This window comes from Lissotriton vulgaris, chromosome 3_1 (genome assembly GCF_964263255.1).
Source record: "Lissotriton vulgaris chromosome 3_1, aLisVul1.2, whole genome shotgun sequence".
Taxonomy (NCBI): domain Eukaryota; kingdom Metazoa; phylum Chordata; class Amphibia; order Caudata; family Salamandridae; genus Lissotriton; species Lissotriton vulgaris.
Genome location: NC_141689.1, coordinates 979,712,230 through 979,728,834, shown reverse-complemented (window position 1 = coordinate 979,728,834; position 16,605 = coordinate 979,712,230). Strand labels below are relative to the sequence as shown.

General features: G+C 50.2%; 1 protein-coding gene across 4 annotated transcripts in view; it reads left to right on the top strand.

Moving 5' to 3' along the window:
• Window positions 1–16,605, top strand: part of VPS13A (vacuolar protein sorting 13 homolog A) — a 2,146,181-nt gene that overhangs the window by 1,236,392 nt on the left and 893,184 nt on the right. For all 4 annotated transcript variants that reach the window (XM_086961343.1, XM_086961342.1, XM_086961345.1 and 1 more), the window contains one exon: window positions 11,318–11,447. In XM_086961343.1, the coding sequence (XP_086817469.1) occupies window positions 11,318–11,447 (130 nt within the window). The remainder of the gene's footprint in view (window positions 1–11,317; window positions 11,448–16,605) is intronic.

Below are 16,605 nucleotides of genomic sequence, written 5' to 3'. Positions count from 1 at the left end.
GAAGTCTATGGAGCCTTGAAGAAAGATGCTGCAGGCGACCAGGAGGAAGATGTCCGGTGCAATCCAAGGGTGGATTGGTGAAGAGAAGAACCTGAAAGCAGAGGGGACAATGTTCAAAGTCACTAGCCAGTGACTGGAGTGGAACCAGGTGTGGAACCAGATGTCGTCGTCGCGATCAGGTGAAGGTGGACGCTTGTCTCAGCAGCCACGTGGACCAGGCGGTGTCTTCGACGACCAGGATGGAGGCACGAGCTGTCCCACGCAGGCGCTCGCTGTCGGCGGTGCCGTCTCCGGATTCGGGTTCAACAGGCCTTGGCAAAGGCAACCCACGCGGTGAGTGGAAACGGCGTCTGGAGTGGACCAGGAGGGTCCGGGGTGCTCCTCTTTTGGAAGGGAGCAAGGGCCAGTCTGGAGCAACCACACCAGCAGCAAAGTTGTCGGTGTTCGTCGTCTAGGAGGCCACAAGCCAGCCGGCAAGTGACCAGACAATGCGTCGAGCAACAGGCAAGCAGAAGGTGCAGGAGCTGCTCGGGTCGGGGTTTCTCAGTCCCCAGAGCACTTGGATGAGTATACCTCAGGAGTCGTGCTGGAGCGAAGTGCTGCTTCTTTCAAGATGGCCGGTCCCACGTGTCTCGTCGCACCCACGGGTCTCAGCTGTGCTGGAGTTGCAGGTAGAGGTCGGAGAGGTCTGGGAATCCGGGTCTCGTCGGGCTCTGAAGTCTGGATCCTTTGCAGGAAGACGACAAAGGGAAGTCGCGGTACGCTGATTGTGCCTGCAGATGCAGGGTGGACACTCCTTGCCCACAAGGGAGATATCTTCTGTCTTCTGTGGAGCAGAACGTCGAGGTCCAGAGTTTCTTCTTGTGAAGTTGATCAGGAGAATCTAATTTGGAATGGGACCAGCTCCTACCTTTATTCTCCTAAAGGGGGCGGCACTACGACTAGGTCCCTCCTCTGGGTGGGACCAGGAAGGGGGGTGGTTACACCCCCTTTCCTTTGTCCGGTCTTGCGCCAGCTCTGGGGCTGGAGTGCCCCAGGAACTGGTTTAGACCGGCATATGCACAGGGAAACCTTGTGTGCCCCAGGCATGTCTCATTCCTTTCAGCCCTGTCCTACCTAATACACAAAATCCTGTCTGGGGTGGTGCTAGCACCTCCCAAGGCAGGAAACCCTTTGTCCGAGCCTCCTTCGCTGGAAGGACTCCCAGCAGCAGGAGGTCAGACTTGTGTCTGTGGTGGCAGCATCCATTTTGTGATGCTGAGGCTCGAGTTAACTTTAACCGGGGTTCATAGTTACATACATGTCGTGTCCCTCTAGAAGGGTGGAATGCTACCCCCGTTGCCAGAATTGTCGAGGGGGTAGTATTCCAATTCGTATGACACCTTACTCGACATGTTTTGAAAATGCTATACCAAAGTTAGCATTTGACCGCGAGGATCATAATGCACTTAAGAGTATATGGTATAGCGTTATCATGGAACAGCTATTAGGACTTGATTCCATAAGCTGCAAACTGGCTCAGCTCATGCCAGAGCACCATCTCGCCTAATTCCAAGCACTCTGCCTTCAGGATTGATAAGGCCTGCCACAGGAGTGAGTGATAGGAATATATGTGTCCATTTTAGAGTTGGATATAGGGATACTATATCTAAAGCAAAGGGTGATTACACCACCTTGCCCCAGCTGTCGTGCAGCCAGTTGTGTCTGTTTAGATGGCCAGCCAGGGGTGGCATACTACATGCTTCAGCCCCTGGTAGGCCCTGGGTACACCTATGCCCTGGATACCTAAGGTATGCTGTACAGGAACTGATAAGGTGGCTCAGTACCAATTGGTAAATGCACCTAAGGTACATGCTTGTCAATTTAGAGAGAGAACAGCTAGGCTGTGGGTCTGATTAGCAGGCCCACAGCCAGGGAAAGTCGTAAACCAGTGAAGCAAAAAGCAAAAATCGGGGGTGACCATAGGATTGCAGACCCTACTCTCCTACAGTCCAAAACACACTGATGGACATGCCGTTTGATGGCCGTCGCCTTTTTGGCGACAAGGCAGACCATGCGCTTGAGCGCTTTGGTGATTCCAGGGCTACGGCCAAGTCCTTGGGCCTCTCGGCCCCGCGCCAGCAAACGGGTGCCTTTCGCTCCTTTCGTGGCCAAGGAAGGGGCGCCCCCACACGTGCCGCCAGCCACACGCCGCAGACTAACAGCCGTGGAAATCGCCGTGGAGGCGGTCGGGGACAACGGCGAGGCCAGTCCACACCCTCCCCCGCAACATCCGCCTCTAAACCCTCCTAGTCCGTGCTTTTTGGCCCATGTGACGCCGGTGGGGGGCAGGGTTCGCCATTACCACTCTCACTGGCGCACTGTCACTTCGGACAGGTGGGTGCTGCAGATCGTCCGAAGGGGCTACTCCCTCCCCTTCGAGACGACTCCTCAAGCCATGCCACTGCAACACCACCGCGTATTGGGGGATCATTTGCGGCTTCTGCAGGAGAAAGTTACGGCCCTCTTGGCCAAGGGGGCCATCGAGCACGTTCCTGGGCCAGAAGTAGGACGTGGTTGCTACTCCCACTACTTTCTGGTACCCAAGAAGGGCAAAGGGTGCCTACGCCCTATCTTGGACCTACGGAACGTCAACGGCTTCCTCCGGAAGGAGAAGTTCAAAATGCTGACTCTGGCTCAGGTCTTAGCTGTCCTGGACTTAGGAGACTGGATGGTAGCGTTGGACTTGCAGGATGCCTATTTCCATATCCCAGTCCTGCCGGCCCACCGGCGCTACCTGCAGTTCACGGTAGGCCACGAGCATTTTCAGTTTACCGTGCTCCCCTTCGGCCTTACAAGCGTCCCACGGATGTTCACGAAAGTGATGGCGGTGGTCGCAGCTCATCTGCGCAGGTTAGGGGTTTCAGTCTTCCCCTAGCTAGACGACTGGTTGTTGAAGGCGGGCTCGCCCCAGACAGTCGTCAGCCACCTCCAGACTACGGCAGACCTCTTGCACCAGCTGGGGTTCTCCATCAATGTGCCGAAGTCGCACCTGTGCTCCTCCATATCAACCTTTTGGAGCTGCGGGCGATTAGTCTAGCACTGAAGGCATTCCTCCCCTCTGTCCGGGGGAGTGTTGTGCAGGTGTTCACGGACAACACCACCGCCATGTGGTACTGCAACAAACAGGGCGGGGTGGGGTCGTGGACTCTCTGCCAGCAGGCTCTGCGCCTCTGGCAATGGCTGGAACATCAGGGCGTGACCCTGGTGGTTCAACACCTGGCAGGTTCTCTGAACGCCAGGGCGGATGAACTCCGCCGGTGCATGATGGATCACGAATGGCGTCTGAACTCGGCAAGGTCTCTTTCTGCAGTGGGGAGAGCTTTGGTTAGATCTATTCGCCACCGAAGAGAACGCGCAATGTCATTAGTTCTGCGCGTTGGAATTTCCAAGGCGGCACTTGCTCGGAGACGCTTTTCGTCGCGAGTGGAGTTGCGGTCTGTTGTACGCCTTTCCGCCTATACCACTTCTGCCCAGAGTGCTGAAGAAGATCAGACGCGACCGGGCACAAATTATCTTTGTGGCTCCGGACTGGGCACAAAGGTACTGGTATCCCAAGCTACTAAGTATGTCAGTCGATCCCCCGGTTCGTCTGCCTCTTCAGGAGGACCTTCTGTCGCAGCAGCAGGGGACGGTCCTCCACCCGAACCTGTCCAGTCTCCACCTACATACTTGGAGATTGAGCTGCGACAGTTGAGGCCATTTGACTTGCCTCCTGAAGTCTGTAACATCATTCTGGCAGCCAGGCGTCCCTCCACAAAGTCGGTATACGCCTGCAGGTGGAACAGATTTGTGGCATGGTGCACAGCAAAGGCTGTGGATCCTCTTTCTGCCCCTCTTTCTGCAGTTCTTCTCTTCCTTCTTTCTCTTGCTCAGCAGGGCTCTGCTCTGGGCACTATCAAGGGCTACCTTTCTGCTCTTTCAGCCTTTTTGAGGCTGCCTGATCAACCTTCTTGTTCAAGTCCCCTATTGTTAATATATTCTTCAAGGGCATCACACATACGTACCCTCCTGTTCCCTTTGTGATGCCTCAGTGGGACTTGAACTTGGTTCTTACTTTCCTGATGTGCGCTCCCTTCGAGCCACTTCACAACTGTCCTCTCCGCCTTCTTACTTTGAAGACTGCCTTCCTGGTAGCCATCACCTCTGCCAGAAGAGTGAGTGAGCTCCAGGCTCTATCCTGTAAACCTCCTTTCCTTTCAGTCCATCCGGACAAGCTTGTGTTGCGGACAAGGCCCTCTTTCCTGCCCAAGGTAGTCACAGCCTTTCACATCGGGCAACCCATCACCTTGCCCACCTTCTTTCCGCCTCCGCATCCCTCAAGAGAGGTAGAGAGGCTCCACCGTCTGGACCCAAAACGTGCGCTCTCTTTCTATCTGGATCGCACACGCCAGTTCCGGGTGGATGACCAACTCTTTGTTGGTTACGTGGGCGCTAAGAATGGGAAAGCAGAACACAAACGGACCGTCTCGCGGTGGATCATATTGTGTATCCAGGCGTGCTACTCCTTGGCTAAGAAGGAACCCCTTGTTGGGCTGAGGGCTCATTCCACTCGAGCCACGGCTACTACTACTGCCTTGGGCCGTGGAGTGCCCTTGCAGGACATTTGCCAGGCAGCTACGTGGGCCTCGCTGCACATGTTTGCAAGACATTATTGCCTGGACAGCCAAGTCCGGAGGATGGCTTCTTTGGCCGTACCGTCCTCCAGGACTTTCTGGTGTGATTAATGGTTCGCAGACCCACCACCGGGGTTGGTATTGCTGGGGTATCTATTCTAAGGTAAGGAATCTATCACTAACGTGTCTCTTTCAGATGCACAAGTTACTACTTGTGTAACGATATATCTGTGAGAGACATTAGTTAGTGATAGATTCCTTACCGACCCACCCATCCTCCCCGTTCTGCGAAACGATATCTAGGGTTAAGGTCATCCCCTTTCAGGGCCCTAGTTTCAAGGCACCAGTGTTGGTTTTTAGCGTAGCTCTGCGTTTCTGGCGCGGAAAAGCTGTGTCTAAGAACTGAGTCAGCACGCGGAGGCGGCGTCATCACGGCGCCGCCGATGCCGGACGCTGAGCCGCAGACGACTCCTACCGACTCGCAAGGGTACTGCTACGCAAAAATTTCCGGATCCAGTCTGACGCCTGGGGATATTCTAAGGTAAGGAATCTATCACTAACTAATGTCTCTTACAGATATATCGTTACACAAGTAGTAACTTGTGCGACGCAACAAGAGAAGTTGTTTCATCCGGCGCTACCGCCGCGACTTCGGCTTCAACTGTTGGCATGCCTCACAATCAGTGGTGCTGTTATCTTACCCTAAACACCACATACAAATGAGGTGAGGGTCCGTCGCCAACAGAAGACGCAGAATTGAGGGAGAAAAAAGGGCCCCAACAGAGACCGGATCTGCTTTGCACACGGAAAAGGAAAAAACTGACGTAGGCGTGCCGGGGTGGGGCTTAGGTGACCTCGATGATGTCATGTGCCTAGATGACTCCTGGGCGGAGTCGTGTGATGCCGCCCATCCCCCGACGCGCAGGGATGCTGTGGCAAAAAGTTTTCCAGATCCAGTCTAACGCCTGGGGATAATTCTAAGTGAAGGAATCTACAGCTAGTAGTCTCTATCAGATAGTGTTCTTACCGCCCCACCCATCCTACCGGTTCTGCGAACTGATTCTAGGGTTAAGGTTGTAGGAGAGTAGGGTCTGCAATCCTATGATCACCCCAGATTTTTGCTTTTTGCTTCACTGGTTTACGACTTCTCTGGCTGTGGGCCTGCTAATCAGACCCACAGCCTTGCTGTTCTCTCACTAAATTGACACGTGTACCTTAGGTACATATCTAATTGGTACTGGGCCACCTTATCAGACCCTGTAACTCAGGGCATAGGTGTACCCAGGGCCTACCAGGGGCTGCAGCATGTATTATGCCACCCCTGGCTGGCCATCTAAATCTGACACAACTGGCTGCACGACAGCTGGGGCAAGGTGGTGTAATCACCCTTTGCTTTAGATATAGTATACCTATATCTAACCCTAAAATGGACACACAGATTCCTATCAGTCACTCCTATGGCAGGCCTTGACAATCCTGAAGGCAGAGTGCTTGGAATCGTGTGAGATGGTGCTCTGGCATGAGCTGAGCCCGTTTGCAGCTTGCGGAACCAAGTCCTAGTAGCTGTTCCATGATAACGCATACCATATACTCTTAAGTGCATTATAATCCTCGCGGTTATATGCTATCTTTGGTATCGCTTTATCAAAACATGTCGAGTAAGGTGTCATACGAATTGGAATACTAACCCCTCGCCAATTCTGGCGACGGGGTTAGCATTCCACCCTTCTAGAGGGACACGACATGTATGTAACTGTGAACCCCGGTTAAAGTTAACTTGAGCCTCAGCATCACAAAATGGATGCTGCCACCACAGACACAAGTCTGACCCCCTGCAGCTGGGAGTCCTTCCAGCGAGGGGAGCTTGGACAAAGGGTTTCCTGTCAGGGGCGGTGCTAGCACCATCCCAGACAGGGTTTTGTGTATCCTGGGTAGGCAGGGCTTTAGAGGAAGGTGACTGCAAGTGGCACCCCGGTGCTCACTATGCATCTGCCGGCTAGAACCAGTTCCAGGGGCACACCAGCCCCTGAGCTGGGGAAAGTCCGGCATGGGAGATGGGTGTAACCACCCCCCTTCCTGGTCCCACCCATGGGCAGGACCTAGTCGCCTGCCAGCCCCTTTCCTTAGTATAAAGATAGGAGCGGGCCCCCTTCCAAATTAGATCATCTTTGAATCCTGAAACTACTTTCTGCGAAAGGAACTCAAGACTTCTTCCTAAGATTTCTGCCTTGTGACTAAGGAGTAGTCACCCTGCATCTGCAGGCACCATCCAAGAACACTGCGGTTTGCTGCACGTCCTTCCTCCGGAATCCGACCGACCAGCACGACGAGACCCGGCTTCCCTGGCACCTCTGACCTCTACCTACCTCTACAGCTAAGCTGAGAACCGTAGGTGCGACGAGACCTCGAGGGACCGGCCATCATCAGAACTGCACGACTTCTATCCAGCACGACCGCCGAGGGATCCTCGTGTGAGTGCTTTGGGGTCCAAGAAGCCCCAAACCTGAGCAGCTCCAGCACCGAAGTTCAGCCCTCCAGCATCCACCAGATCTGCGTGGGGCCCTGATGCTTTTTGCTGCTCACCGCGTTGTCTGGCTACTAGCCCGCTGGCTTGTGACCTTCCCGACGACGACCGACGACATCAACACCGCTGGTCTGGTTGCTCCAGACTGGCCCTTGCTCCCCTCCAAAAGAGGAGCACCTCGGACCCTCCTGGTCCACTCCAGACGCCATTTTGACTCCACCGCGTGGGCTTGAATTTGCCAAGACTTGTTGCCCCAATCCTGGGTCCAGTGACGTCGACGGCAGCAACCATCGTGGGACAGCTCGCACCTCCATCCTGGTCGCCGACAACGCCTCCTGGTCCGTGAGACTGCAGAGCCCAGCGTCGCCCACTCACCTGGTCGAGGTGACTCCATCCGGTGCCATCCTGGTGCCCATCTAATCATTGGCTAGCGATTCAGGACTTGGTCCCTCTGCTTACAGGTGTCTTCCATCGTCGATCCAGGCTTGGATCCACCAAACAATCTTCACTGGTCGCCTGCCAGCAACTCCTTCTTTCAGGCTCCTGGTTCGTCAACGAGGGTTTCCAACGACACTTGAACCCTATGCAGCCGCAGCCCCTGGGCTAGGTAAACCGAGTACTCCAGTGCTCCAGCGTAGAACAACTCTCTAAGTGCCTAGATCCACTTTCGTTTTTGACCTACCTAGTCGGGTTCGCCCGAGAACACTAACTTTGCTTTTACTAGCCTCCATAGACTTTGTCCCGCATCCCGCGTGAGAGTGCACACTCTGCACCCGAGTCCCCTAGGCCTCCTGCTAGTAATCTGAAGGTTCAGTAGGCCAGTCCTAGCGATTCCAAACCCTATGAGATTAGTACTTACCTGCTAGTAATTTCGCATTCCACTTTTGTAGTATATGGTTTTCCGTGCCCCTCGGGCATTTGTGTAATTGTGCAACTTAAAGTATTTTCGTAAGAGTTTTGTTGTGTGCTTAGTACCCTGTCCTCATAAAGAGTACAGGGCTGTTGTGATCTAAATAAATACACTGTTTATTTTCATAACACTTGTGTGGTGTCCTTTCACTTGGTGTTCAAGGGGTATATGTGATGGTATAACAGCTGGCTTAACACGCCCTCTAGAGTCTAGCCTAAAGACTGCTCTTGTCCATGCTACTAGGATAGCTGGTCTATCGGTTGACTTAAAACCAATCATCAATAAGGGTTGTTCGGACTGATACATAGTGATCACTAGAATAGTGAGCACTGCATATCAGGCCAACTTCTCACGAAGGTCATCCATTTCAGGGCCCTAGTTTCATGGCACCAGTGGTCAGTTTTTTGCATGGCTCTGCGTTCACGGCGCAGAAAGTCGTGTACAGAACTGACGTCGGCGCGCATGGGTGGCGCCTAAGCAGTCTCCGTGATGTCCTCTCGGCGCTTAGAATGCCAGCGACGGACGCGGAACCGCAAAACGCCACCTACCGACGTGCAGGGGTACTGCTGACGAAAATGTTTCCGGATCCATTCTGATGCCTGTGGATATTCTTAGGGAAGGAATCTATCACTAACTAATGTCTCTTACATTATATTGTTGCACAAGTAGTAACTTGTGCATTACGAACCTGGAAGAAGATAGTTAAGAAAAAAAAGGATAGGCCTCCTTATGCCAGGGTGCTCCTGTTAGTGGGACTCCAAGAGCTTAGGGGGAACTTCACGTCTGTAAGAATGGAGAGTTGGATACTCGCTGTGGGGGACTGCTATAAAAACGGGGAACTCTGGACTTACAGCTAGTAGACGAGGACAATCTGCTGCATTCCCTATTCTTACCCTATGATGTCCTTACTGGTGCCAGACGTGCTACATGGAAGATGGTATTGACAGAACCCTCAACACATGACATGCTACAGACACTCCTAATATTTGAGGGGGCTCAAACTAATGTCACGGCTCTACAAAACACTTTTCTCAATGCTTATGGCACACATGGATGGAGATAGAATCACATGGGTTGAAGTCCTAGACTAACGCATGACTGTTTTTACCGGCATGAATAATAAACTGGAGCTAACGTTACAGATGTAATAGTTACGGAGAAACGCGCACGCTTTCGGATATATAACCAGAAAAGTTATAAAAATACTTTTTAAAAGGTGTACACATGTAGATACAGTTAATACATTTAAAATTTAAACCACATGGTAGATGAATTAATGAGGAAATAGTGTAGGTATTTTCCACCTCATCGAGGGCTCATCGAGAGTCTCTCTCCAGACGAAATTCTGTGCCCATGCGGAACACATTTACCAGCAGGAGTCATAGTTTTACATTTAAGGATTTTATATTGTGCTTATTTCCAGGGATTCACAAAAGTCCCAAGGTGTGCTCTTGGTATCTTTAGATAAATATAGAATTCCCCTCACTCAACTGCTGCACTTTAGAGCTAGGGAAAATGTGTAGGTGTACGTATTTTTCCACAATATTTTATTAATTTAATACAACCAAAGAATACCAGGTATAGCTCATCTACAAACGCCATCTTTTTTAGATGGGAAACTGGTTTTATTTTCAACCCACTGCATAGCAGATTAAAATAAAAACATTTTGACTCACTTTTAACCTTGTGGACTACTCATCAGTCATTCAACACAGTGTGATCATGTCACATAATGGTCCCCAAAGTGTTTTAAAGCCCTAAAGTCCTGGGACATGGCAGAGATATGGTGTTTTACCTCATAGATAGACTATGAGAGGCTTCAGGAATCCTCAAATTGGTTCCAGTCATCTAACAAATCATGTGTCAGCATTTCGATAGTTATCAGCAAAGAGTTGACTTGACCAATCTAATAGCGTAGGCAATTACTAATTTCTTCCAGTGGGCTGCTATTGTTTTTTTGGCCACCAGTAGGATATGCATTGTGAGTGGTTGGACATTTTTTGGGATCCCTGTCATGTGTGTGGGCATCAAACCTAAAACAATAATCACGGCATTCATTGGTATCCTGTATTGCCCAGTAGGCTGGTGACCTTGAAAGTGCTCACTGAATATGAATTTTGCCCCACCATCTTACTGCCTCTTCCTCATTGTCCATCCAGTCTAGGATACATTGTTTTGAGATTATTCAGTGATAAGTACCAATTAAAAAGATGTTTGTAGAGGATTTCTCTATTTTGTGCACTGTGATGGTCCCTGTTCGTCCTGCCACTATGTTAACCACTGGTCTTGTGTGAAAATCTTACCCATTAGTTTCTCTCATCTAGCCATACAGGACCATCTGGGTTTATCTGGGTTGTATCTGGTTTAATGCTGGGTAGATGTTTGAGATGAGCCTTTGAGTGGAATCGTACTCATGAAAACATTTCTCAAATGGAGCCAGGTCTCATCTGGAAGAATCCCATCCGAAGAATTTCCCATCTGAAGAAATTCCTTCAACCCCACCTGCTGAGAAAATGTGAATGTTTGAGTCCCTTTTCAACCTTAAATACACATTTATTAGAACAGCTTTTCACTTTAATTTAGGTGTGCATTTATGGTGGGAAAATGTACTGGAAGTATTTCTGAATATCCAGAAACGTTTGACTTTGTGTGCTTTCCAAGTATTCCTCATCTCCATCCATTGCCCATTATCCATTTTGTATACTTCGCACTGTGGCAAATTACCTAACATTGCAGATTTTTGCTTTAGTAATTGCGGGTCACTGGTAACACTTATGATTGAACAGTTCACCATCTGTTACCAGGGTGTGAATGGGGGTTATTTAAACAAAAGTAGTTTTTTTCAATGGGTCAAAGAAATGCACCAAAAGCTCATGATACTTTCTGGCGAGTCACTTGAAAAATAATCATCATCTCTCCTGTATAGTATGCTCTTACCATATAAATGTTGAGGAAACAATATGGAGAAAAAAGTATTAAATATGCTTCTGATTGTTCGTTGCACACCTTTGCTTAGGCTTGAGGCAACCTTTGATTTGTGCCGTTGAATATTTTAATTATATTCCAGAAAAATGCTTGTTAACTGGACTACTTTGTTTTAATGTGTTCACTGATAGAATCCAGTAATTGTTCCTTCAAGTTCCGAACTTTGATGTTCAGCAGGCATTCTACCCTGTCTTTTGTGTGAAGCTACTATTAAACTAATTCCTCTACTCCTTTGGTTTCCAGCTCTTCTGTAGAAAAGGAGGACAAACTTCTTCCTGGAAAAGCAACATTGTACACATGGGAAGATCCAGCAGGCTCCAGAACATTAAACTGGAAATGTAGAAATGACAGCGGCGAAATAAGTCAGATTCTTGTACGTATTTTATATGTTTTTTTCCTCAACCCTCTTTAGGCTTATCTGATAGAGACTTCTAGCCGCAGATTCCTTACCTTTGAATTATCCCCAGGCGCCTGACTGGATCCACAAACTTTTCATGAGCAGTGCCCTTGTGTGCCGGAAGGTGGCGTCGTTCAGATCCACGTGGCATCGCTGGCATCATCCGCACCGGAAGTGATGTGCGTGGTGCCATTTTAGGCGCCACCCTGGCGCGCTGATGTCATTTATCTTCTTTCCACGCTAACCAGTGCAGATCCAGGAAGAGCAATCCCTTAGTCATTTTTTACTAGTTATTTTCAATGTTTTGTCAGTCTTTTTGAGGTTTACCTGCTGGAGTGGCAGAAAGGTTGTCAAAGAAGGCCGATTTCAAGCCCTGCGGCGCCTCTGACCAACAGATGTGAGTGACTGACCCGCACCTTGTATGCCTCTGGTGACTTGAGCAGGATCATGACCCCCAAGTCCTGCCCCAACTGCCGCACCGTTCACTGCTGCCGATCTCGAGGCCGGCACTTCTGGCACCGCTGATGGCCACCAGTGCCACTATCCTCATCCCAGACTCCAACACTGAGCCGGAGGAACTTCGTCCGACAACGGCACCAGCACCAGCACCCACTAGACCATGCCTTCCAGGCAAGAGCCTAAGCCCTGTCCTTATGGACTAGGATTCGGGGACGAATGGGAGTGGTTGCTGGACCTGAAGGATTACCAGCCTTATAAAGAGCAAATGGATTGGTGGAAGGATCTAGGTTAAGTCAGTGGACTGGATACTTCTCCAGATACTGGCACACTTTCTCCCCCTACTGTGGCTACAGAGGAAGGAGCTTCCTTTGCTGTGGTGGTGCGGAAGGCAGCTGAGGTCCTGGACCTTAACTTGCCATCTGTGCAGCCAACACTAATGTTTGACACAAGTACTTTAACCAGGAGGCTCCCCATCAGAACGGCTTGTCCCTTTTAATGAGGCACTTACTGACCTCCTCCTAGGACTTGGTCTAAGCCCAGCACAGGGTCTCATTTGAACAGGACGATTGCCCGTCGCCACCGCCCTGCTCTAGGAAACTCAAACTTCCACACCCAAAACCCCACTATGGAGAGCTTGGTGGTCCAGGCCTCCACATTGCACGTAAATCCTGGTGCATTCCTTACTGTCCCACCAGATCAGGAATCTAAGATGGTGGATAACTTAGGCAAGGAAATGTTTTCTTCCATGAGCCAGGCATTGCTGTCTTTGAACACCACATGCCTTTTGGTCCACTATTCCCATGCTCTGTGGAATACGGTTGGATAGGTGCTTCCAACAGTCCCATAAAAAGACCTGCGCTGTGCTCCCCTAGGCTGTTGCCTATGGTTGAGATGCAGCTAAGTTCCCTATTCGCTGTGTACTAGACACCATCGACTCGCTAGGCAGTGCGGTTTTGTCGATGGTGGCCCTGTAACGCCATGCGTGGTTTAGGACCAATGGCTTTTCTGGGGATGTCCAGTCCTCACTAATGGACATGCCCTATGATGGCTCACATCTCTTTGGAGGCAAGGCGGATTCTGCGCTGAGCATTTTAATGACACCAGAGCTACAGCCATAGTCTTGGGCCTTTCTGTGGCCCCTCGTCACTCTCAATTCACCTTAATTGGCTACAGATATGCTGTACAGCTGCATCCTTACCCACCCAGCCACTGCGGTGCACAAGCTTTTCAGCCTCTGCGTGACAGGGGTCGCAGTTCCTACCTGCCTCATGTGTTGGGTGGCCAGCAGTCCGGTCAAGCCTCCAACCCCCGAGCAGCCACAGCCTCCAAACCCTCCTAGTCTGCCTGTTTACCATCGTGTACACCGGGAATCGCCTTTACCTGCCCTGCTGTCCATTACATCGGACAGTTGGGTTTTGCAGATTGTCTGCAGGGGCTACTCCCTTCCCTTCAAGACTACCCCTCCATCCATGCCACCTACTTACGACAGGCTGACGGAGGACCACCTATCTCTTCTCTGCTTGGAAGTGACACTCTTTTGGTCAAAGGAGCCGTAGAAAGAGTGCAGGCGCCAGAAATGGATAATGGCTGTTATTCCTGCTACTTTCTGGTGCCCAAGAAGGATGGAGGCCTTCGTCCTATCCTCGACCTGCACACTCTCAATTTATTCCTCAAAATTTGAAATTCAAGATGCTCCCTCTTGCTCTAGTCCTACCTGCCATACTTCCAGATTCATCTCCTGCCTGCCCACAAAGGAACACAAACATTTTCAGTTTGTCTGCTCCCTTTTGGCCTCACCAGCATCCCTCTGGTGTTCACCAAGGTAATGTAGGTGGTTGCAGCTCATCTGTTTGGATCAGTGGTGCCAGTTTTCCCCTATCTTGATGACTGGGTGTTAAAGGTGGGCTTGCCCAGGCTGTCGTCTCCCTCCACCAGACCATTGCATGCCTGTATTTGCTGGGGTTCACGATCAATGTGCCAAAGTCACACATGACTCCCTTTCCAATGCTCCCTTTCATCTGAGCTGTTCTGGACACAGGCCTATCCTCCTGAGCAGCGAGTCCAGGATATTCAAGCTATGATACCGATGTTTCATACTCTTTCCTATACTTCGTTGAGACTGACTCTCAGGCTGCCGAGCCTCATGGTTTTCTGCCTCCTGCATGTGACATATGATTATGGGACCTGAAGTTCCAGTGGATGCAGCATCAGGGGAATCTCTCTGAAATGGTCCAGATTTCCAAGGGAAATGCAAAAGACCTTCAGGAGTGGCTTCCAAACGGGGATTGGGTCAGTGGCAGACCCCTCTTGCTGCCCCAACCAGATCTGACAGTAATGACAGATGAGTCAGTCCTGGGATGGGGTGGAGATCATAGGACTCTGGCATTTGGCAGAATCCGGACTCCACATCAACCTATTGGAGCTCCAAGTGATCTGTTTGGCATTGAAAGACTTTCTAATCTCCATCCAGGGAAGGCTAGTGCAAGAGTTCATGGACAACACCATCGTCATGTGGTACTGCAACAAGTGGGATAGGTTGGCGTTGTGGACCCTTTGTCAAGAGGCCCTGCGTTTAAGGACATGGCTTGAACAGCAGGGCATATCCCCATGGTTCAACATCTGGTAGGTTCTCTGAATGCCAGAGCGGACAAACTCAGATACAGATAACTATTGGACCACGAATGGCGTGTCCATTCGGAGGTGGTGCAGTCGGGACAGCCTTGGTTAGATCTATTCACCACTGCCGAAAACCTGCAATGTCAGCAGTTATGCACGCTGGAGTTCCCAGGCAGCTCTCGCTCTGAGACGCTTTTTGTCTTGAGTGGAGCCGAGGCCCCCTGTACACCTTTCCACCCATACAACTCCTGCCCAGAGTTCTACAGAAGATAGTTAAAGACTGGGCCCAAGTCATCCTTGTGGCTCTGGAGTGGGCATGGAGAAATTCTGGTATCCCGAGCTGTTGGGCATCGGTCCTTCGATCAGGGTGCCCCTTCTGGAGGAGCTTCTGTTGCATCAAGGTAGGGTTCTCCACTTGAATCTGTCAAGGCTCTGCCTTGTTGCATGGAGATTGAGCAGCGACAGTTGAATGCTTTCGACCTTCCGCTCGAAGTCTGTAACATTATCTTGGCAGCCAGGCATCCCTCTACCAAGACGTTTTATCCCTGCTGCTGGGCAGATTTTGTGGCTTGCTGTATAGAAAGTCACATTGCTCCTTTCTGCCCCCCTTTCTCAGGTTATTCTGTTCTTACTTTCCCTTGCCAAGTAGGGCTCTGCTCTGGGCACTGTTAAGGGATAACTTTGTGCAATCTCTGCTTTTCTTCGGTTACCTGACCAACCTTCTCTTTTCCAATACCCTATTGTACATAGGTTTGTGAAAGGTTTGCAAGATAAGTTTCTTCTCATTCCTTTTGTTATTCCTCAGTGGGACCTTAATCTGGTCTTGACGTTCTTGTTTCACTCTCACTTTGAGCCCTTGCACAACTATCCTCTCTGGCTCCTTACCATCAAGACTGCTTTCCTGGTGACAATACCATCTTCCCAGAGGGTCAGTGACTTCAGGCTTTGTCATCCAGGCCAACTTATCTTAACATCTACCCAGACAAACTGGTGCTTTGTACGAGAGGTTCCTTTCTCCCGAAAGTGGTCACTCCATTTCACACAGGCCAAACCATCAGTCTGCCTACTTTTTACGCTCAACCTCATCCCTCTAAGGAAGAGGAGTGACTTCTCCGTCTGGACTCAAAAAGTGCATTGCCATTTTACCTTGACCGCACAAAGAATTCTGTGTGGACAACCAACTCTTCCTAGGGTATATCAGAGCTAAAAAAGGATGGGCAGTGCAGTAGCGGACCATCTCAAGATGGATTGTACTCTGCATCAAAATCTGCTACTCATTGACTAAAAAGTAACTCCCTGAGGGTTTGCATTTTCATTCCTCCAGAATTAAGGCTAAAGCTGCCACTACTTTGTTACCACACAGATTTTCGGTCCCTGACATCTCCCAGGCAGCAACGTAGGCTTCCTTGCACACATTTACCAGTTACTAATGTCTGGATAATCAGGTTCATTGGTGATGGTCATTTTGCCGTTTCAGCCCTGAAGGACTTTCTCATGTGAAATTGATCTGCGGACCCACTTCTGGGGAGTTATTGCATGGGCATCTAGTCTTAAGGTAAGTACTCTGCAGCTAGAAGTCTCTATCAGATGAACAAGTTACTTACCTTCGGTAACGCCTTATTTGGTAGAGACTCTCTAGCCGCAGATTCCTTACCAACCCACCCATTCTCCCCGCTCTGCGATCGAATTTCACAGGGTTTTTCCCTTTTTAAGGGCCCTAGTTTTCCATACCTGCGGTCAGTGTATTTTGTGGCTCTGTGCTTCTGGTGTGGAAAGTCGCAAAAAGTAACTGACTTGGTGGCGCCTACATAGGCAATGCAAACGTGACTTCTGGTGCGGACGCCGCCACGCGGAGCCAAATGCCACCACCTAGGGTTACTGCTTGCAAATATTTCCCGGATTCAGTCTGACACGTGTGGATAATTTTAAGGTAAGGAATCTGCAGCTAGATTGAGTCTCTACTAGATAAGGCATTGCCAAAGGTAAGTGACTTATGCTTTAGTGTAATTCCACACTCCACTTTCAGGCCACAAGTGATCCAGCTTTATTGGTTACAAAC